The sequence below is a fragment of the Parasteatoda tepidariorum genome, chromosome 10, assembly GCF_982258835.1.
Source record: "Parasteatoda tepidariorum strain Cologne lab strain chromosome 10, Ptep-v5.0, whole genome shotgun sequence".
Taxonomy (NCBI): Eukaryota; Metazoa; Arthropoda; class Arachnida; order Araneae; family Theridiidae; genus Parasteatoda; species Parasteatoda tepidariorum.
In genome coordinates, this window is record NC_141764.1 from 5,060,688 (window position 1) to 5,085,771 (window position 25,084).

General features: G+C 31.4%; 2 protein-coding genes across 3 annotated transcripts in view; one reads left to right on the top strand and one right to left on the bottom strand.

Moving 5' to 3' along the window:
- Positions 1-25,084, bottom strand: part of l(2)10685 (5-methylcytosine rRNA methyltransferase l(2)10685) — a 213,437-nt gene that overhangs the window by 39,448 nt on the left and 148,905 nt on the right. The gene's annotated exons all lie outside the window — the stretch shown is intronic.
- Positions 22,724-25,084, top strand: part of Mid1 (calcium-permeable channel component Mid1) — a 164,754-nt gene continuing 162,393 nt past the window's right edge. Inside the window, exon 1 of the mRNA XM_016072221.4 lies at positions 22,724-23,795. Coding sequence (XP_015927707.1) covers positions 23,427-23,795 — 369 coding nt within the window. The 5' untranslated portion in view covers positions 22,724-23,426. The remainder of the gene's footprint in view (positions 23,796-25,084) is intronic.

Consider the following 25,084-nt stretch of genomic DNA (forward strand, 5'->3'; position numbering starts at 1 on the left):
ACATTTTGTCGATTTTTATTGTTATTTTATTCGATATTTGATTGTACATTAATAATTTTTTTAAAAATCCTATCGTTTTCATTGCAAGCTTAAAATACATAGAGCTAAAGAGTCACAATTTAAAATTTAACAATTTTGAAAATTTATGAAATTTGCATTAGCATAAAAAATTAATTAAATAAAAATCTTTTTTTAATAGTTTTACTTCTAACAAATAAAGCATACCGTTTATTTCTGTTGCCAGCAGAAAAATGAACAAAACTGAACTGCTTAGAGATGATGCTTCGAAAGCACCGAAACTTTGATTCAAATTTATTGTAGATCACCAACAAGTCTTTTTAACCAAATTATGCTTCTAATGAAAACAAAAGACATTTAAATTTATTTCAGAAAATTAAAACAAGAAATTTGATCATATTTATACCTAAATTTATACCTAATTTTATCCTAATACTTTTTTTTACCTAAAAATAATGCTGAACATGATGTTAACAATTGGGTACTTGCACTTCAAGAAGAAGAAGACACCCCATACCCACACGTGTGACCTATTTACCAGCTAATCTTTATCAGCAAAATAGCGTATTAAAGTTGAGTCTCTCGACATAAGTTAGAATGTTAATTAAAGTTAAGTTAATTAAGTAGAGACTTATCGAGCATCAAATTAGTTAAATATAATTCCTTCTCGCCCACTTCTTTTACTTTTATTATTTGTTTATGTATTTTATTGCAACCATGATATACTTTTGTTTTGCGCACCTGGCAACTTCGATGCATAATTAGTTTGTTGCATAATTAGTTGCATGGCTACTTGCCTGCCTTTGTGTTTAGTCTCTGAGTAAATACATAGTGATTGAATTGCAAGCATCCCATTGCATTTTACATTCATCGCAGTCATGGAATATTTGCTCGTTAACACGTTGAGCGATACGCTTATTTTTAACGGCCTCGCGCGTTGCTAAGAAGTGCTTGTATAGTGGTATAGCCCCTTATTAATAGATTGAAATAACTAGAAATTAAATAAAATTTCAAATATGTTTTCAGTAATAGTTTAAAACTATGTGACTCAGCGTTTTAACTACATAAGCAAGGTCAGATGTAATGAAAAATACTTCTTCCTTCCCATAACGCTTTTTAATTAATGCTAGAGGCTGATTTCTAGAAATAATGCCAGAAATATTTGCGATTGACATCGACCGTAATCATGGAATCACCATTTGTTCCTTATAGACATAAGCAGAGACAAAATGAGAGAAAAGAAAACATCTTTTCCTCCATTTTATTTTTCAATAAACACTATAAATAATGCAAGAAATAACATAAATAATTGCATTAAAAATCCACTACAACAATAGAATAATTTCTTGTTTTGGACGACATTCAAGTAAGGAAAAATAATTCTTTCCTTCCATTACGGTTTTTAACAGATATTAGAGGCCGATATCTAGAAATAGTGCAAGAAACAATATAAATAGTTGTCTTTGAAATCCACGGCAATTACAGATATCCACTTTGGATATATATCAGAATCATGGAGTAATAGCTTGTTCTTTAACTACTCGAACAAGTCCAGAACAGTTTCTTTCAACAAGAACACACAGTTACAACTTCTTTCCTTCCATCTTGGTGTTTAGTTAACGATATCTAAAAATATCTAATATAATATAAAATATCTATCTGATATCTAAAAATATCTAATATAATATAAAATATCTAATATATCTGATATCTAAAAACAATGCTAGTATTAATATAAGCAATATTAATAGTATTCAACGTCCATCTCAATCAAAAAATAATTGCTTGTCCTTCAAAAACATCAACAAGTCTAGAATTAATGAATAATAAACTTTTTTCCATCTATTTTAGCTTTTAATTAATGTTGAGGTTTATGTTTAAAAATAATGCTAGGAATAATGATAATGTAAACAATTGCATTCAATATGCGTCACAATCATAGAATAATTGCTTGTTCTATAATTACATGAGCAAGGACAGACATGATGGAAAAAAAATTTCTCCATCATTACGGTTTATAATTAATGTTAGAGACCAATATCTAGAAATAATGCAATAAATAATATAAATAGTTGTCTTTGAAATCCACGGCAAATATAGATATCCACTTTGGATATCTATCAGAATCACGGATTAATAGCTTGTTCTTTAACTACTCGAACAAGTCCAGAACAGTTTCTTTCAACAAGAACACACAATTACAGTTCCGTTCCTCTCATTTTGGTTTTTAGTTAATGCTAGAGACTGATATCTAAAAACAATGCTAGAATTAATATAAACAATATCAATAATATTCGACGTCCATCTCAGTCATGGAATAATTGCCTGTCCGTCAACAGCATCGACAAGTCTAGAATTAATAAACTCATTTTCAACCATTTTAATTTTTAATTAGTGTTGAGGCTTGTGTTTAAAATTAATGCTAGGAATAATATAAACAATTGCATTCAATATGCGTCGCAATCATAGAATAATTGCTTGTTCTATAATTACATGAGCAAGGACAGACATAATGAAAAAAAAAACCACCATTACTGTTTTTAATTAATGTTAGAGGCTGATATCTAGAAATAATGCTTCGAAATCACTTAAATTTTGGTCTTGAAGCCTTGTTGGAAATCACTAAAGGAACATTCAATAACCTCTCTCCTTATAGGAAGAGAGTCTTTAACGAATCCTGGAGGCGAAAATCGATCGAGAGCATTTTATTTATCTCAGCTAAAATTTAAGTTGACTGCTTGTTCTCTTAAAGATGGAGGTTCAGCACTTTTACTGCATAAAATCCGTTAATGGTTTCACTTCAGTTCCTTTCTGAGACAGGCGATAAAATTTTGATATAAATCTTCCAGATATATCAAAACGTTGTGCATTTAAGGCGAAAAGCACTTACTCTTTCAGTCAACAACTTGTACTATTTCCACCTTTACTCATTATGTTAAATGGAATAAAGCTTTTTCTGCTTGTTTTTTTTCCCTTCTGCACCCCCCCCCCTCCCTGCGATAAAAAAAAACACAACGCCTTCTTGTTAAAATTTATTTTCCTGCAACTAGAGATGCTTTTATTTCCGCACTTAATTCTATATCGAGAGTTTTGTGTAATAACAAAATGGAAGTTGTTTTGGGATTTAAATAGGACAGAATTGCAATTAGTTTGATCCATTTTGCACTAGAGTTTTACGTAGAGTAATGTCCGTATGTTATAAGGCAAAATTAGGACATTTTCCTGGTGTTAAGTGAACGTTTTCAGCAGTGGCCACTTTTCAAAACGTGTGACTACTTTTGAAAATATTGATAATTTCAAACAATTTAAAAAAGTCAATATTATTAGTGCCAGGCATTTTTGAAACATTTCTCAAAATGTAGTCACCTTAAAAGAATTTTTCAAAAACACCCACCTTGTCAGATTTTTAAAAAAAAATTCTTCTGAAATGCCTAAAAACAAATGACATTAAATTGCTTTTTCAAAACTACTTACCGTACCTTTTTCAAAATTAGTGCTTTGAAATTTTAATAAAAAACTCTTCCTATTTAAATAAAGTGAAGTTTTTATTACCTATGTTTTTGTTAAAGGTAATTAAACCGTCGAATGTTATTTTATTATTATAACTTATGATATTTCATCATAAGTTAGTTAAGAATAAAAAAAAAATATCAAGAAAGCAAAAATCATAACTTTAACGTAAATTCCATGATAACTAGGACAGAGGTCTTTTAATTAAATTTATGACTAAAATTATGACCACTAAATTTATGAGTAAGACGATTTATCACTCTCAAAAACCACCACATGTTCGAAATAATGAACAGTGTTTTCTGATTTTCTCACTTCGAATTAGCCAGTGTCCAATTACTATTTAATCTTTTTACGACTCAGTATTCAATGTGCTTTCTTTTCGTGTAATTTTTTTTTTAACGATTATAGTTCTTTTTTGTTTAATCATCGTATTATTATCATTATCGTTATTATTAATTATCATTATTATTGCCGACAGTCTAGGAAACATCCCTGAGGATGATCCGAATACATGCCATCGTAACTTATATCCTCTGCAGAGGGGATGGCTCAATAGTTTTGGTAGCTCGACGATCTGAGAGCGAAGTCGAGCACTTTGTGGTAGAACAGTTTTAACGAGGACCGATACCGCGTACTCCCAGTCCCTATGCAGGCTGATCAAAATGGTCACTCACCCGTTTACTGACCGCAGCCCTATTGCAGAGTGAGTTTAAAGTAGCGCGCGTCACAGTTTAACAAAGTACTTTTTTAAATGAAAAATAAAGTATCATAGAGATGAGTTGAATTGTTGGCTTTTGTTTTTTATTCGGCAAACCTTAGGTATTGTTCATAGATTGTTCAATTGTCTGTAGGTATTGTTTCAGCAGACAACTTTTGGTATTGCCTACAACTGCAGTCTTATGCACAGACCCTGGACAAATTATCAGACGCACTGTAAGATTCTATGTAAAATCTTAATTACCAGGTGATACTATACAGCTGTATTGATTTTACGCGGTTTGCCATTTGTTTACGTTCGTGTATCAATTGGTTAAATTAGGCGATATATAATATAAATTTGATGATTGGATATGGACGATTGGATATATTAGACGATATATTATACAAATAAAGAATATTTATTATATCAGGTATTGTATTATTATATTGTAATAATTAGATCCAATTATTACACGCACTGTGTATAGGCAATACTTTTATATTTAAACACACATGTAATGGGTTTTTATTCAGGAGATTTTTTATATACTTCCTATTTGTATTTATTTTTAAGGTATTGCATTACAATGTTAACCCATTGATACACAAAAGCAAAAAAGTGCAAACAGTCGCGTCAAAACAATACAGCTGTATAGAGTATCACGTGATAATTAAGATTTTACATGGAATCTTACAGTGAGTATAATAATATGGCTAAAGACTGTATTGTATTCTCTAACAGATCTTAGGCATTGCCCGTTGCAGAAGACTTGGATAATGTCTTAGTAGACAAGCTTTAGGTATAAATGTTTCAAATGTTCCTTTTTCTGAGAATAAAACACCATGTTCAAGACAGACTTTTTGGGTTCAAGAGCTCAAAATCTCATTTTTATTTAAATAAAGGATTTGTCCCTATCTCTATCGCCTTTTTTTCCGCCCTTGGACAACGGACACAGGAATTTTGCTGATTGAACTCCTCCCAGTTTTTTTTCCATCCAAAATGGAGGGGCTGCTGTCTCTTTTCTTGACAGCTATTGATCTAGTTGTCTTGAAATGGTGAACTAAAACGGTGAACTCAAAGTCTCTTGAAACGGACAGTACATCTCCTGCTGCTGTACCCAACAACTCAACGTCACCGTGCAGTTGTTGGATAAGCAGCATCAGATTATTTATTGCCAAACTTTTCAATGACGTGAAAATACAAATTACGAGATCACAAATATTAGTTGTTGTGCAATCAATGTCTGTGGTGGCATGTATTGGAAGGAAATCGGAGTTCAATGCATTTTCGTTAAATAACTATTAAACTTCCATTTGCGCGGTTTTTAAAATCACCCTGTAAAACTGTAAGGCTTTTTGTGATGATGTTTGAAGTCGACTTTTGGAATCTGTTCGAGATCAGATGAATTTTGCAAAACCATCGAAAGCTGGTCAGCTTCATTACGATGAAGGCTCTATTATTCTCTGAATTTTTGGCAGCATTGAATCTAAGCTATTTTGATGGATTTTTTTGGTTGAAAGAAAATGTTTGGTTAACTAGCATGACAACTCGGATATTCCGAGAATTAACTTATTCAATCGATTTTTCACATTACTGTAATAAAAAAGTTTTTTTTTGCGAAACTGTCTTAGACGAACTGATTATAGGTAAATTTTTTCTTGATTGTCCCGTAGTGGACTGATCGTAAAGACACGGTTCCCAGTAGAACACTGAAGTCAAGCATCACTGGCTGTGGTCAGTAAGGCGGTGGATGACCACTTAGATCAGCCTACGTAGGGACTGTGGGGAGCGGTCCTTGCCAAACTGCTCTACTGTAAAGTGCTCGCGTGCAGGTCGTCGGGCTACCTAAATAGGGGAGCCATCCCCTCTGCAGAGGATCAACATGCCTTCGGATCATCCTTAGGGGTGTTTCCCAGACAGTCGACAGTAGCCCACTGTGCAGCTCTAGTGCGACGTCAATAAAGTATCTACCTACCTACGTTTTCTTAATTGTTTTTATTCTGTTGTTTAGAAATGTCAGAACAAGTATGAAAAATTCAAATATTCAGGTAGTAATTTTTGTCCGTAACATTTCATAACTCAGTTTATGAATAGCACCGAGTGAAAATGTTCAAGTATGTACTTTGAGCCTAGAAAATTGTAACTTAAGAGATTGAAAGTCCGACCATAAGTTGTTTCTGCTGATGCTTAATGGTTTACTTCTAAGACATGACAGTTTCAAAACGATGGTACTTTTCCCGACACAGCAGAAATTTGCAATTAAAAAATTGATAGTAACAGAATCCTTTGCATCTCACAGAGCAAATTCTATGATGTCCTAGAATTGTGACGAGGAGCAATGCTTCCTTTTATGCAGGGCCGGATTACACATTAGGGCAGACTGGGCCATGACCAGAGGCCCCCAATGAATAGGGGCCCCCTTAAAATGGATTTTTTGAAAATAAATTTAAAAATATTAAGGAAAAAAAATGATTTTTTTTTAGTTCTAATTTAATAAAATAAAGTACAACTTAACTTATTATTATTTTTTTTTAATTTTAAATATGCTTTCTTAAATAAAAAGATATATAAATACTTTCAAATTAAAAAATATACGAAAAAAAATTTAATTTAAGGGTCCCAAAAATTGGAATGGCCTAGGGCCACGCGTGGCTTTCGCAGAATGACCTAGGCATTCGCAGAATGTTCATTCTGCAGCCCCTGGCTAAATAATTCGACGCACTATAAGATTCTATGTAAATTCTTAATTATCAGGTGATTATTATAATGCTTTATTGTTTTTATAGAATTGAAACCGGTTTGCACTTGTTTACGTTAGTGTATCAATGGGTTAAATGAGACGATATATAATATAAATTCGACGATTATATAAATTAGACGATATATGATATAAATATAGAATATTTATAATACCAGGTATAAGATTAGTATATTATAATAATTAGACCAAATCATTACACACACTTTAGTGTTTTAATAATAACATGCTTTGCACCAGTTTATAGGCAATACTTTTATATTTACACATACATGTAATGGGTTTTTTTTTCAAGCGATTTTTGATATACTTCCTATTTGTATTTATTTTTAACATATTGCATTACAATGTTAACCCATTGATACACGAACATAAACAAGAGTAAACCGGTTTCAGCCGAGCAAAAACAATAATGCTGCATAGTATCACCTGATAATTAAGATTTTATATAGAATCTTATAGAGTGCGTTTAATAATTTGGACTGTAGAGCGAAATTTGGACAGTAGACAATAGCAATACGTCCTTCAGATTTTGTGTTTGAAGTATAGATTATCATAACACTCATAAAGATGCAGCATTTTGTATAGAGCACCATCTCTAGGCAATTTTCCTGTATTAATTTTTATATTAAATAAATACCGATGTCACGTATTTGTTTCTCAAATGGAGCAAAAGTAAATAACCAGATTTTAAATATTTATATTTTTGAAACTTTTATTCATATTATAATATGATGTACACTAGGGGTGCTCAACCTGCGGCCCGCGGGCCAAATGCGGCCCGCCAACCCTCGATGTGCGGCCCGTGGCCGCAATCTGAACAAAATGAAAAAAAAATTAAATATTTGTTTTTGAAAAATAATAAAAAAAATTCGGTAATTTAAATTTACACTTTTAAGTTTTTGACGCACCCAATCTCAATGTAGTTTTTCGATGGTTAACGCTACGGATTTCAGCATAGTTTTAAAAATCCCAATATTTTTAATACATCATTATTACGATTTACGAATTTTAATTACCACTTTTGACGCTTTTCGTATGTGCCGATTCCAATGACTTTTCGGTAGTTATTGCTACCGATTTTCAAGTAGTTTCTGAAATAGCGATTTTTGAAAGTTATGAAGCGCTTTATTTGTGCAAACTTCATGGAAAATCTAAATGACTTTAGATCCTTTCTTCAACAGTTATTGCTGCACATTTCCGCCCGGTTTTTAAAACTTCGATATTTTAGCACGATATTATTACGAATCGCGAGTAAAGAATCGCTCATTTAGGTAACCATTTTTTGACATGGCTTATTTGTAACGATTTTATCGCAAATCAAATTATTTTTCAATCGTTATTTTAGAAATTATTGCTACAGATTTCTACAAGGTTTTGAAAGTACCGATATTTTTTATACGCTATTGCGACATTTTAATTTCAAATCTCGCATTTAAATTACATAAAGTTTTGATGAACTTGATTTACTCCAATTTCATCTGAAATATAAAAGTATTTTGGTTATTGTTTTAGTAGTTATTACGTTTTCCCCGTGATTTAAAAAGATTATGATATTTTTAATACTATGGTTTGACAGCAAGCGAGTTTTGAATCGCGCATTAAAATAGTTATTTTTTACGTGCTCTGTTTGTGCCGATTTTATCATTTGCGTTGTACCGATTTTAACACGCATTTTTAAAGAGGTTTTTCGAACGTGTTTTTTCTTCTTTCCCGCTATTGCTGCATTTTTATTTGCGATTTAGAATATACCTGATATTTTCACACAATATTACAACTCGTGAAATTAGATCAGGGTCTGTCTAGGTTTTCCTGAGAGGTACCTATTTTGTGAAAATTTAGACATAATTTGTGAAAATTAAAAAACTCTATGAAAAAATCAACACAAAAAATATGGTTTTATCGTTTGTTACGTGATACAAATATAAAATTTTAAGAAAAAGTAGTTTGTGAAACTACCGTTTTTCCTAAAGTTGAATTTGTGAAGGTACCGCTAAACGGTAGTAAATTTGGCGCGGACAGACCCCTGTAGATTCAGTTGTAATTTTTTTTCGTAACTTAAAAAGTAATTATGTATCTTAGCCAAGTCAACACCTTCTCAGGAAAAAAAAACGAGATGTGTTTATATTAAACGCGGTCCGTTTTGCAAAAAAAATAATTCAAAACACGGCATAATTCTTTAGTTCCATGAACACGTGCAAGTATAACAACACACATCGAACCTATTCTTTTTGTTGTCACATGTAATTTGAAAGTCATACATCGTAATTTGTATTTACGCTATCTGAAAATTGCGCATCGCATTTCGTATTAACATTAACGAGATTTAAAAATAATCCATAGCGTTTCGTTTTTACGGGATTTAAAATCACATATCGCGATTTGTTCTGGCGTTTAAAATATCATCCGTTGCTACTTTTCTCGTAATTCATATGCACGCCTTTTAAAAACCATATATCGCGATTCATATTCGTGCATTTTAAAAATCAAGTGTTGTGAGTAGTCCTTTCGCAATTTAAAAGCCACACGATTCGTATTCACGCGATTTGAAAAACAAGCATCGAGTTTTTTATTTACGCAATTTAAAAATCACACATGGCAATTCGTATTCAAGCAATTAAAAAATAACACATAGCAATTCGTATTCAAGCAATTAAAAAATAACACATCGCTATTTGTATTTCCGCGATTTAAAAACCCAGAAAGGAAGAACACCATCTAGGACAAATTCCAAAACTGATGATTTTATTTGCTCTAAGTTTAATACTACCCACAACAACAGCTTCTGTCAAAAGACTGTTTTCCAAAATGAATTTGGCCTGTTCAAAATTACAGAGTAGTCTTTAAATACAATCATTACATTTTCATTTAATGGCTCAAAAAATATCACATGATCAAGTAGATAAAATTATCACAATATTCAAAAATTTTGCAAATTACAGTATAACCATTAAGAAATTTTTTAAACCATTTTCTACCTTCTTGGAGCATTTTATATCATTTATGATTATATACTGGGAAATGTTTGTATATCCTTAAATTTTGACTGTATAAAAAATTTAATCAAGATAAGTTTCGTAAAGTAATGTAAATTTTATTGATTGTTAATTGTGTATTAATTGTAAATAGTAAGTGTCATGTTAAAAATATATTCGTCATAAAAAGTTGTAAACAAGTATCTTAATAGTTTTTTATTATTAAGGAATATAGTTCCTTAAAATTTAATGTGTTTTCTTTCCTTTCTTTTTCTTCCCTCTCTCAGGCTCTTATTATTAATTTAAAATAAAAATGTCTGAAAGTTAAAGTACATTCCCTAATAAATGCTAAATCTTATTTTCCACTTAAGGGGTTTTGTTTTAATCATTTTTAACCCTATAAACTTTCTTTAAATCAAAGTATTTAACTTGAATTTATATTAATAACTAGAATATTTATTTATTTGAAATTTAATTCTATGAAAAAAAAATTAACATTAAAATTTATGTTTAAATGGACTTTTATATTTTGTAATGTGATAAAAAAAATTTAAATTTTTCCATAGTTTTTTAATTATTTCAATTTATCTAAATTTTTTCTGATAAATTGATTCTGATTTTTGAATTCTGTTTTCCTTCTTAAGTAATCAGTTTTGCATTTTCTAATTTTAAACGTTTTAAAGTATTGTATTTTCTGCAAAGAGATTGCAAGGTTAACCGACAAAAAGAATTTAGTGTTATATAAACAATGATGTTTATATAACAATCACCACCAACAATTGCTTTCAATATGTCGGTCTAAACACTTTGGCATGCGGCCCTTCATTGGTCAATCTGCTGTGCATGTGGCCCTTCACAGAAAAAGGTTGTGCACCCCTAATGTACACGAAATTGTTTCAACTAAAAAGGATGGATGCGTTAAATGACAAACATCTAATCTGGATCAAGTTTATTGTAAAAGTTCCGTAGTTCAATATAGAGGAAAACACGAGCTCAGATTTCGAAAGTTTTACAGACAGCATAGATTTTCTAAGAGATAGTTCTAATGGAGTATTATCTTTAAAACTTTGAAAAGGGATTTAAAAAAAGAAAGAATTATCTGACATTTTGTGGAGAGGTGGGGAGAAAAAAACATTTTTGTATGAAATATATCTTAAAATAATTCGTTAAAAGGGAACAAAAGAATTGAAAATCAAATGTACTACGTATAGACAGTATTTATATGGGATATAAATTTTGGGTAAATGGTTGATTCCCCCCCCCCCCCAAAAAAAAAAATGTGGGATCCTTCCCATTAGGTGAACCGGACCCGCGATGGCTCAGGTAATAGAGCGTTCGCTTTCCAATGAGGTGAACCGGGTTCGATTCCCACCGATGACTAGTCGATACGAATCCGCATCAGGCTTGCACCGACCACAGTGCTGATGTGAAATATCCTCAGGTGTAGACAGATCATAGGTTAGAATCCCCTTGCCCTCTGGTTAACTGTGGCTAAGCGTTTTCGTGGTTTTCCTCTTCATGTAACGCAAATGAGGGTTAGTTCCCTCAAAAAGTCCCCCATGAAAGCAGATTTCACCCAATACTTGATTCTGGATCTTCCCTATCTTCTGGATTGTTTTCAAAATGACAAGACTACGGAGTTGAACATTAGTAGTCGTACACCAAAATTGAGTCTGCTTTTCAGCGACGGGTATAAAATAAAATAAAAAATTACGCGCTCCTATTAGGAAACAAATGATATTTTGAGAGTTCCAAAAGTGTTATTATCCTACAAAATATTTCAAAGGAATTTTTTTTTTCTAAAATAGAAAGATAAATCCGACAAATTGCAGAGAGTTGAGAAAAAAACAACAACATTTTTCTGCTAAAGATATCATAAAATAATTAGATGAAAGAGAGAAAAAAACATCGTGTTTAAACATTATGGAGGGTGAGTATTATCTAAGGCATGTAATCGTTAAGGGATTGTAGAAAGGGGGCGTGCGGTTGTTCTTGTCACTAACACTTTCTGTGTTGTACTATCATCCTCCAACGAAAGGAGGTCTTCGTCTAAACAGAATAATCCCCTCAATCTCTCGGCTGAGATTGGCGACAGTTGTCCAAGATAGATGAGCCGCATGATGGATGACGTCATTCTTTTGATGCATTTCTTGTGCCATCATTCCCTGCATTGGGAGTAGAGAGCTAGAAGTTAGGGAAACTGCTGCCTGCATGAGATATGAACTGCTCAGGATAAACTGAGTTTTTTCTTTTCTTTCTTTTTGTTTGGAAAAAAAAACATTTAAAAAAACACGAAGGTGCAAAAAGAGAGCTACCACAATTAATTGTCACGAAAAATGTAATAACGAAAGATTCCAACCAGTGCAGTTTTGAAAAAAATGTCACGTGATTGGTGATGGCATTTATCATATAAAAAAAAAGACATAAGTATTCGTTTTTTAATATAATTTTTTTTTTTAAATAAGGACATTTGACTTTTTGAGTGAGGTAAAAATACGAAGATTAATATATACAAATATGAGATTTGAGAATATATATATATATATATATATATATATATATATATATATATATATATATATATATATATATATATATTCTCAGAGTCGAAAGAGTATTAATTCACACAACTTTTGAAGCTTTTTAATACCATTTGATAGGTATCATCTCACGGTTTTTACAGTGTAGCGTAATTTATAATTAATACCAAAAGAAAAACCAAGATGTTGATTGACACAAAAGATCCCGAACCCGTTAACTTTTTCTCAGTGTCAAAAGAGTATCTATTCACTAAACTTTAGTAATTTTTAAATAACACATCTCCATAGGAATTATCTCACGGTTTTTACAGTGTAGCGTAATTTATAATTAATTTCAAAAGAAAAATTAAGACAATGATTGACACAAAAGATACCAAAGCAGTTAACTTTTTCTCTGAATCATAACAACTTTTGTAAACATAAAAGATTATTTAAAGTCCGTTTATTTTAAGAGCGGTAAACTGCAGGGGGAGTGATTAAAATGATGGCATTAGGAGGAGTTTCAACAGATGACTATCGGCTTTCCGGATGGATCAAACTATAAATCCCCCCTTTCCGATACTCGCTTTTTTATTTCTATCTCGAAACCAGATAAGCTCCGCCAATTGCACCTGATAATTTCCTTCGATGTTGGATTCGAGATATAACAGTTACCGTAAAAGATCATGTACTGACTACTATATTTCAAAGAAAAAAACGCAGTCCGAATAACCTTTACAAAATAATAGGTATCTCATCAGATTCGGCAAAATAAATCTTCAAAGAAATAACAAAAGAGTTAGATCCGTGATTCAAATACAGCCCCTGCTCAAATGATTCGATGCACTCTAAGATTCTAAGTAAAATCTTAATTATCAGGTGATAACTATACAGTTGTATTGTTTTTGCACGGCTGAAACCGGTTTGTACCTGTTTATGTTCGGGTATTAATTGGTTAACATTGTAATGCAATACGTTGAAAATAAATGCAAATGGGAAGTATATAAAAAATCTATTCTATAAAAACTCATTACATGTATGTTTAAATATAAGAGTATTGCATATAAACTCGTGCAAAGCATATCATTATTAATAAACAACAGTGCGTCTAATAGTTTGGTCTAATTATTATAATATACTAATGTAATGTCTGATATAATATATATTATATATTTATATAATATATAGTTTAATTTATCAAATGGTCGAATTTATATTATATGTCGTCCAATGTCACCAATTGATACGCGAACGTAATCAAGTACAAACCGGTTTCAGTCACATAAAAACAATAAAGCTGTATAGTATCACCTGATAATTAGGATTTTACATACAAACTTATAGTGCGTTTAATAATTTGGCCAGGGACTGTAAATGATTCTGATTAGTTATTCCAATATTCGAAATAACTTACGGCCAGTTTAAAGGAAGCAGAAGATTCTAACTGAAGCCACTCCAATAATTTTCATTTATTGATAGATATAACAGTTATTGTAAAAGATTGTGATCAGACAGCTAAATTTGAAGGAAAAAGAGCGGTTCCAAGTAACTGATACAAAATAACACATACTTCATCAGTTTTGGCAGAAATAACAAAAGAGTAGGCGAAGTGATCGACTTAGATCCGTAAGTGATTCAAAGAAATAATTTTGATTAGTTGTTCCAATATTCAAAATAATTTACTAGAACCAGTTTAACGCAAGCAATAAATAATAACCAGCGGTTTAAATCCATTGATACCTTGATTCAAATAAAAACTTTCAATTTATTTTTAAGCGAATCGCTGATTTGAATTATTGCTGGCTTAAAAAGGCCTGCCAACAGCAGTGTTTCTCTCCATTAATTCTCATTCATTGATAGAGATGAGATATAACAGTTATTGCAAAAGAGTGGTTCCAAGCAACTGTTACAAAATAACACATACTCCACCAGCTTTGGCAAAATCAATATTTAAAGAAATAAAAAAAGAGTAGGCGAAGTGATCGACTTAGATCCGTAAGTGATTCAAAGAAATAATTTTGATTAGTTGTTCTAATATTCAAAATAATTTACTAGAACCAGTTTAACGCAAGCAATAAATAATAACCAGCGGTTTAAATCCATTGATACCTTGATTCAAATAAAAACTTTCAATTTATTTTTAAGCGAATCGCTGATTTGAATTATTGCTGGCTTAAAAAGGCCTGCCAACAGCAGTGTTTCTCTCCATTAATTCTCATTCATTGATAGAGATGAGATATAACAGTTATTGTAAAAGAGTGGTTCCAAGTAACTGTTACAAAATAACACATACTCCATCAGCTTTGGCAAAATCAATATTTAAAGAAATAAAAAAAGAGTAGGCGAAGTGATCGACTTAGGTCAGTAAGTGATTCAAATAAATGATTCTGATTAGTTATTCCAATATTCGGAATAATTTACTAGAACCAGTTTAATGCAAGCAATAAATAATAACCAGTGATTTGAATCATTTGATTTAAATACCTAAAATTGTAGTATCGAGGTGTTTATAATGTTTTCTTATGGTACTCTACAACTATGTTCTTACTAGTGAAGTTTGGATGAACTAAGTTCTAATTCAAGATGACTAGTAAGTAGGCTCTTAAAAGTTTTAGGCTAAGGTACTAAAATTAATGCAGTGGAGCCAACATTTACAATAAAAGGTCCCCTTGTGGTACAACATTACTTAATTCTAAATCAGATTATAACGAGCACTTAAGTTCTTTAAATTTTTTGAAACAAAAGACTAAAAACTTTATTATCAAGGGAGGCTGTATGGTCTTAAAGGAGGCAAAAAAAGACCCACGGTACTCTATAACCAGCTGAAAAACTACAATATTTCTGCAGTTTACTGCAACTGAAACTACTTTGTCACAAATGTAGTTAACTGCAACTACTTTTTTTTAAATGTAGTGACTAGAGATGCGGTGATTCATGGGATAGAGAGTTCACCTTCCAATGAGGTGAACCGGGTTCGAATCCCGGCAATGGCTGCTCGATACGAATTCCACATCCGGCATGCACCGACCACAGTGCTGACGTGAAATATCCTAAGTGGTAGACGGATCATGTGTCAAAGTTTGCTTGCCGATAGGATAACCGTTGGAGGTTCTCGCGGTCTTCCTCTCCATGTAACGCAAATGCGAGTTAGTTTCATCAAAAAGTCATCCAGGAGGAAAAATTCCTCCCTATGCTTGATTCAGTAGTTCCCTTGTCTTCTGGATTAGGCTCAAAATTACAAATCTACGTAGTTGAACATTAGTAGTCGTTAGCCCGAAAATTGGGTCGACTGTGATACTCTATACAGCTGTATTGATTTTACTCGGATGCATTTGTTTACACTCCTGTATCAATGGGTTAACATTGTAATGCAATACGTTAAAAATAAAGACAAATGGGAAGTATATAAAATATCTCCCGAATAAAAAACCCATTACATCATGTATGTGTAAATATAAAAGCCTTTAAACTCGTGCAAAACGTGTGATTATTAAAAGATTTCAGTGCGTTTAATAATTTAGTATAATTATTATAATATACTAATATAATGCTTGATGTAATTCTATATTTGTATAAGCTATCGTGTTATGTATCCTATTGTCGAATTTATATTATATATCGTCTCATTTAACCCATTGATACACGAACGTAAACAAGTGCAAACAGTCACAATAAAAGTTGTATAGTATGTAATTCTATATTTGTATAAGCTATCGTGTTATGTATCCTATTGTCGAATTTATATTATATATCGTCTCATTTAACCCATTGATACACGAACGTAAACAAGTGCAAACAGTCACAATAAAAGTTGTATAGTATGTAATTCTATATTTGTATAAGCTATCGTGTAATGTATCCTATTGTCGAATTTATATTATATATCGTCTCATTTAACCCATTGATACACGAACGTAAACAAGTGCAAACAGTCACAATAAAAGTTGTATAGTATGTAATTCTATATTTGTATAAGCTATCGTGTAATGTATCCTATTGTCGAATTTATATTATATATCGTCTCATTTAACCCATTGATACACGAACGTAAACAAGTGCAAACAGTCACAATAAAAGTTGTATAGTATGTAATTCTATATTTGTATAAGCTATCGTGTTATGTATCCTATTGTCGAATTTATATTATATATCGTCTCATTTAACCCATTGATACACGAACGTAAACAAGTGCAAACAGTCACAATAAAAGTTGTATAGTATGTAATTCTATATTTGTATAAGCTATCGTGTAATGTATCCTATTGTCGAATTTATATTATATATTGTCTCATTTAACCCATTGATACACGAACGTAAACAAGTGCAAACAGTCACAATAAAAGTTGTATAGTATGTAATTCTATATTTGTATAAGCTATCGTGTTATGTATCCTATTGTCGAATTTATATTATATATCGTCTCATTTAACCCATTGATACACGAACGTAAACAAGTGCAAACAGTCACAATAAAAGTTGTATAGTATGTAATTCTATATTTGTATAAGCTATCGTGTAATGTATCCTATTGTCGAATTTATATTATATATCGTCTCATTTAACCCATTGATACACGAACGTAAACAAGTGCAAACAGTCACAATAAAAGTTGTATAGTATGTAATTCTATATTTGTATAAGCTATCGTGTTATGTATCCTATTGTCGAATTTATATTATATATCGTCTCATTTAACCCATTGATACACGAACGTAAACAAGTGCAAACAGTCACAATAAAAGTTGTATAGTATGTAATTCTATATTTGTATAAGCTATCGTGTAATGTATCCTATTGTCGAATTTATATTATATATCGTCTCATTTAACCCATTGATACACGAACGTAAACAAGTGCAAACAGTCACAATAAAAGTTGTATAGTATGTAATTCTATATTTGTATAAGCTATCGTGTAATGTATCCTATTGTCGAATTTATATTATATATCGTCTCATTTAACCCATTGATACACGAACGTAAACAAGTGCAAACAGTCACAATAAAAGTTGTATAGTATGTAATTCTATATTTGTATAAGCTATCGTGTAATGTATCCTATTGTCGAATTTATATTATATATCGTCTCATTTAACCCATTGATACACGAACGTAAACAAGTGCAAACAGTCACAATAAAAGTTGTATAGTATGTAATTCTATATTTGTATAAGCTATCGTGTAATGTATCCTATTGTCGAATTTATATTATATATCGTCTCATTTAACCCATTGATACACGAACGTAAACAAGTGCAAACAGTCACAATAAAAGTTGTATAGTATGTAATTCTATATTTGTATAAGCTATCGTGTAATGTATCCTATTGTCGAATTTATATTATATATCGTCTCATTTAACCCATTGATACACGAACGTAAACAAGTGCAAACAGTCACAATAAAAGTTGTATAGTATGTAATTCTATATTTGTATAAGCTATCGTGTAATGTATCCTATTGTCGAATTTATATTATATATCGTCTCATTTAACCCATTGATACACGAACGTAAACAAGTGCAAACAGTCACAATAAAAGTTGTATAGTATGTAATTCTATATTTGTATAAGCTATCGTGTAATGTATCCTATTGTCGAATTTATATTATATATCGTCTCATTTAACCCATTGATACACGAACGTAAACAAGTGCAAAAAGTCACAATAAAAGTTGTATAGAGTATCAACTGATAATTACGATTTTAAATAGAATCTTAGAGTGCGTCTTAATAATTTTGTCATGGACTGTAAGTGTTCTAATTGAGGCTAACAGATTTTAGTTCATATTACAACGAGTAACTAAGTTCTTTAAAAATTTAAATCGAAAGTTTAAAAATTTTAATAGTTAAGGGATTTTATGGTGCCAGAAAAAGACAATAAGACCTTTGATACTTCATAACTAAGCTACATTTTTGATTCATTGAGTTCTAGTTCAGGCTAAGTTTTTAATGTTTCAGAATAAGATACTAAAAATTGCAGTAGAAAAATAAGATTCCCTTTGGGCATTCCATAATTTAGTTCTAGTCGAGACTAACAGTGTTCTTACTAATTAAGTACTAACTAGATAAGTTATAGTTTAGACTAACGTAAAACTAGGTTTTTTAAAGCTTTAGACCAAGAGGCATGAAAAAAAAGCTTCAGAACTAAGTAATAATTCAGACTAAGTATATTCTTTAAAGTTTTAAGTTTAAGCTGAACTTTTAAGTTTGAACTATAACAAGTAACTAAGTTCTTTAAAGTTTTAATTCAAAAGACTAAAAATTGCAGTAGTTCGTGGCCTTATAGTAATTGTGGGAGGCAAGAATATCCTCTTATAGTACTCCATAACTAATTCTGGCTAACCATGTTCTTTCATGCTCTAGACCAGGGGTGTCAAATTCAAAAGCTAACTTGGGCCAAATAAACAATGCTTAACTTCAGGTGGGCCGCAAAAAAAAATCAATGTTAATATAATAATTGCTCGTTAATATAATAATTGCTTGAACTGATAAGTACTTCCAAAAATGGAAATAATTTCATATGCAAATTTTCGAGTATTTTCAAACCTTGCCGGTAAATATTTGTAAAATTCAGGCATAACCACTCATCAAATTCAGGCATCAGATTTGAGTCGCACTGAATCTCAATCATTTCTATTTGCATACTACTAGTCTATATTTATTGAGAAAATCGACGAAAACAAACAAAATTTGTTTTCCGAGGAATTAAAATCTTTAAACCTTGTTTCAAATTCCGTTCTGGGATTTGAAATTTTTTCTGCGTATTTTTGATACGATGCAGTATCCCTGGAATGGCAGGTGCCGCAAGCCAATTAGAATTTTACATTTTCGAGCGTACAATTTAAAATGATCCGTATAGTTTATAAATAAAGTATATTATAATTTCATATGCTAGTTTCCTTTCTAATTCACATTTCTAATTTATTTTTGCTTTGCGTCGGATATATTGACTGGGCCACAAAAATGCTCATCTCGGGCCGCGAGTTTGACACCCCTGCTCTAGACCAAGATACTGAAAATTGCGATACCAATAGGACCTTAGGCGTACTATAGTACATACCTGCCAACTTTTAATCCCTTCCCTTATCATTTTTCCCAGTGGTATTAAAATGGAATTAAAACTTCAATTTTAAGCAAACAAATACGTTGTATTTGAGAAAACTTAAGTTGACAACCATGATAGTAACGAATATTAGTATATGTGCTTAATTTTTGTAAGAATAGTGGTGATCAAAATCATTTAAAAATTAAGTTTATAAAAGAAAAAATAGTATATATTTACTACCACTTTAAATATGAAAATAAAATCTTCCGGAAAATCCGGAAGAGTTGGCAGGTATGATAGTATGTGAACAAAATTATAGTGAGAAGAAATTTATCTCAATTTATATTCGCTACCAACGAGCTTTCCAATGAGGTGAACTGGATTCGAATCACAAGCAATGACTCGTCGATACGAATCCCGCATCCGACCACAATGCTGACGTGAAATATCCTCAGTGGTAGATTCACTATCAGACTGATTATGAGTTAGAATCCTCTTGCTGTCAAGCTAACCATAGGAGGTTCTCGTGCTCTTCCTCTCCAAGTAACGCAAATGCTGGTTAGTTCCATTAAAAGTAAATTTCTCCCAATACTTGGAGCAAGAGTTCCCTTGTCTTCTGGATTTTGTTCAAAATTACAAGGATACGGAGTTGAACATTAGTATCATGAACCCAAAAATTAGGTCGGTTGTTCAACGACGGTTATAAAATATAAAATTAAACCCACCAAAGTGTGGGAGTTTTTTTCATGTGGTTGGCAGCATGAACTATAAAATGTATGGGGGCATTCTGGATAATGTTGCTCTTCCAACTGTATGGCAATATTTCGGGAAAAACTCCTTTTTTATACCAAAAGGTTTGGGTTTTTAACAATTGTCAAAAACTATATCAAAAAGAGCTTTTTGACAAGATGTTTAAAACCATAGTTGAAGCCGGATAAAAACGTCAATAGTCAAAAACTTGCCAGCCCTGAATTAAATGGAAAAAACAATTTTTATTTGTGAATAAAGGTTATCATCAATACGAGATATAGTTTTTATTTGGGAAAAAAAACTTAAAATTAATACCGAAAGAGAATTACATGCATGTGAAAATTTTCATTTGTGAATAAAACATATAATTAAAACGATTATTATGTATCATCTGACTTTAACTAATTGATATTTTTCTGGATTGACAATAAACTTTCTATTACAAATTGCAGTTTAACTTACATTTTTATTTGTGAATAAAACATATAATTAAAACGATTATTATGTATCATCTGACTTTAACTAATTGATATTTTTCTGGATTGACAATAAACTTTCTATTACAAATTGCAGTTTAACTTACATTTTTATTTGTGAATAAAACATATAATTAAAACGATTATTATGTATCATCTGACTTTAACTAATTGATATTTTTCTGGATTGACAATAAACTTTCTATTACAAATTGCAGTTTAACTTACATTTTTATTTGTGAATAAAACATATAGTTAAAACGATTATTATGTATAAATTGACTTTAATTAATTGACATTTTTCTGAGATTGACAGTAAACTTTCTATTACAAATTGCACTTTACAATATTTTTATTTGTGAATAAAACATATAATTAAAGCAATGATTACGTATCATCTGACTTTAACTGATTGATATATTTCTGGAATTGACCATAAACCTTTTATTGCAAATTGCAATTTAACCTTACAATTAATAAAATATTAATTCTTAATTCTACTTATAAACCATTTTCTTACGGAGCTGAAAATTCTACTCCAGATTATGTTTCTAACTGATGATTAAAAGTGAACTATTTTTCGAATGTTTGATTTTTTTTAAATAGTTATTCAGTTTTAACTAATTGATTTACGAATATAAAACTGATTTCAAAATCTTAATTGATGAGAAAAAATGCAATTTGATAAAAAAATGTCAAAATCAATCAGGATCTAAAATTAAATGTACTAAAAAGCCTATACTAAAATGCTTTATTTAATCAACACAAAGTTTTCTTTCTACAAAAAAGTTTTAAATATTTGCTAAAAGTAATCAATACGAAGCACTCTGTATTTTTTAAACTTAAATTTGCAAGTAAAACTTAAAATCATCAAGTTTGGGCATATTTTACTTCAAATATGAAATTGTGAAAAAATATTTCTCTTTTCTGAACTGAAAAATGTACTGAACGTTTGTTTTTATGAATTATCGACAAACGAGTATTTTTTAAGGTATAGTTTTGAGATACATTTTAAGTTATTTAAGCTTTAAGAAAATGAAATTATGAATTAAAATTTTTTGCGTAGTTAAATAATTTGTTTATCAATAGAGAATACAATACACCTACTTGATATCAAGCATGATATTGGCTTTACAAAATAAAACAGTTCAGTAAAAATGTTTAATTTGAAATATGAAATCATAAAAACAAAAAATTTGTTTAATTAAAATTATGTTTCTGAGGATGTTTCTTTTTTCTTAACAATGTAATATGGTCCCGAATGTTGATGTCTCAATTAATTCAGTAATGAAAATAGTTAGAATATTTTCTAACCAAATGATTTTTTTTCATAACCAATATCGAAAATTTCAATTTTGAATATTCTAGATTTCAAATTTTGTAGAAAATAAAATAATTTATTTTTTTTATTCTTTAAATTAAGACTAAATTATAAAATATTAAGTTTTAAACAGAATTCTTACTCCACTTGACAATTTCTGGCCCGAGATTTTTTTATTAAATAAAAATATTCGGCGAAATTATGAAAAAAAAATATTTTTATTGAATTGAAATTTTGTTTTCAGTTCATTTTTTATCACCATTATACATTCCCTAATGCTTACTTAATATTTATTTTATTAATTGAAGATATGATTTTAAACAGAGAATTGCTATTTTTTAGAACCATATTTTAATAATTAAAGATATAATTTTGAACTGGGAACTACTTTTTGTAGAACCAACAAATAAGAATTTCCATTCTAAATATTCTTTATTTTAAAATTTGTATCAAATAAAATAATTTTTTTTTTTTTTCAAAATGAAAAATAAATTATAAAATCTTTCTAGAAAACTACTAAAAATGTATAAAGAATGATGTGCTTTAAATGTAATCCAAATATTTCTTTTCCGTTGAAAATCTAAAGATAAAAAAAAGTGAAAGAGAGTTACACAATTAAGTAAGGATCCCCCCAATCCACGTGGTACATCGGAGAGAAAAGGACATGCGCGTCAGATTGCAAATGAGTTGTAAAGTTGTATTGGGATGAAAGATGGATCATTTGTTGGGAGCACCGAGATGAAGTTGAAATGAAAGAAGAGGGATGCTGAAGAGTGTGGTCAGTGGATGTATTTTTTTGACATTCTCTGGATGTCTTGCTGAAAGCAGGTGGGTCAAAAGGTCGCAGCGGCCACGTCCCTCATAGAAGGGGTGGACGAGGATCTGAAAACGATCTGAGGGAGGATCCGCATCCTTCTGCACCGATAGTGTGCGCCTGCGCCTGCGGCCACAGTAGAGAGGAGAGAACGGCCGAAGTGAGTCGGAATCACTCGTCGGGAGAAAATATCCGGGATAAGCGATCGCCATCTTGTGAGGCTCCCCATGGATTCGCAAAGCCAGGATAGACGAGGGGGCCCTTAAAAGAGGGCCGCCGCTACCGGGAGGGGCATGCGCCCTCCACTATTCGGGCACCATCAGCTTCGACCCCCATCAAAGATGGCGGGCCCTGTTCTTCCTACCGGAGTATGATCGCCTCTCGGCTCTGCAGGAGATCCACGGAGGCGGTCGCGCAGGTGGGGGGCCCCCCCGGCGGCCGCCGCTAGCCGGGGCCCCCGCCTGCTATGTGGACGGGTGCCCCGATCCGGACTATTGTCCCCGCTCCCCTGCCCCTAGTTCCTATTCCAATGAACTATGAGATTTGAGCATGGGAGTCTTCGCATAGAGTGTATCGCTGCTCTGATCCTGCTTCTTCTGTGCCGCCGAATCGCTGCTGCCCGGTCAACACCGTTCAGGACCTTCCGACAGTGCCTTTATTTGGACGAGGACGTGGGGCCTTGGGACGCTTGTGGGCCCCAATCCCAACACGTGCGCCTCCGCTTCTGCAACGCCTACGAGTTGGCCCGTCTCATAAATAAAAACTCCTGTGACGCCCGGGCCCTCGACCTACTACGTGAACTGGACAACAAGGCGCAAAGGGAGGTCTGCCGATTCCGCCAACTACTTGACAGGTACGACTGCGAGAACGCCTACTCTGTCTCCTGGATGTGCCGAGACTGTGCGGTGAGTGGAATCCCTCTTTATACTCTACTTAATAAACCATTCCTTTCTATTGTTCAATGTGTCTTTTAAGTCCCATAAGTGTTAATCTATTACATAAAATTTGAAGTCCTATAGGCATATAAAAATGTGATTTTATGTGTCTCTTACATTGAATACCATTAAAAAAAGTGCCTCGATTCCTTAAGGAGAGTTTCCTAAAAGAGGATATGGATTTGTAACTGTTATTCGAGCAAAGGATCTGAAAAGTTGTTATTATAAGTTAAATTTAAAAAGAAATGGTTTCTTTGTGTATAAATTAATTAAAATAAATATTATTTTTTGTGTTTTGGAGAAGAAATGTGACGTTCAAGCCCGTTTTAGGGATAGTATAACTGGAGAGTTCAAAATGTTTCTATCACAATTGTATCAGTAACATAAGCGCTTCACTGATTCTGGCTTTCATTAATGTATATGCGAGAGAAATCAGTAGGTAGTCACATTATATCACATGACTTTTGAAAAATTACCTTTTAACTAACCATAACTATATCTGTAGATATATTCAAGCAATAGATAAAGTTTGTTGTAATTTTTACCACTTGGATCTCATAGTAATAGCAGCAATTTCATGAAAATAGATAGATAAATAATTTTAATAAATATGTAACTGTTTTGTAGATAAGGGTAGTTGTTGAAAATAAATAAATTTACTACAAATTTTTGATACACTTCTTTTCATCAAAACAATAATTAAAAATATCTCAGATATTCTTTTTTAGTCACTAACTATTCATATCCTTAAAATGTATGATTAGTGTTTTTTTTGTTTCGTTCGTGAAGAGCAAATTATTGATCAAAATGTTCTTTCTAGTACGATAGAAATAGGAGGAAAGTAAATAAAATATAAAACTTTTAAGTTTCTATATCTCTTCTAAAAGAATATAAAAAGCAAAGTTTACAATTTCGAGTTTACATTTCGATTTTTTTAGGAGTGCTACTGTGACTATTTACTGCAACTTATTACATAAGGGAGTAAAATAGTCCGTTCTAGGATTAAAAATTCTTAACAAACGTTGCTTAAGTTAACAAAACAATTAACTTGTATGTTGATTTTTTCCAAACAAATTTTAAAAATCTAAAATTATGTGTTAAGAAACTTATATTCATACGAATCCCATTTATACCATTTCATATATGATATTATGTAATAGATATTAACTTTGGATCAAAACCTAATTTAACTGAGATTATTTTGAAATTTAAAATATTTTGTTCTAGAATTTTTTTTTTCATCGTTTGAATGCAAAAAT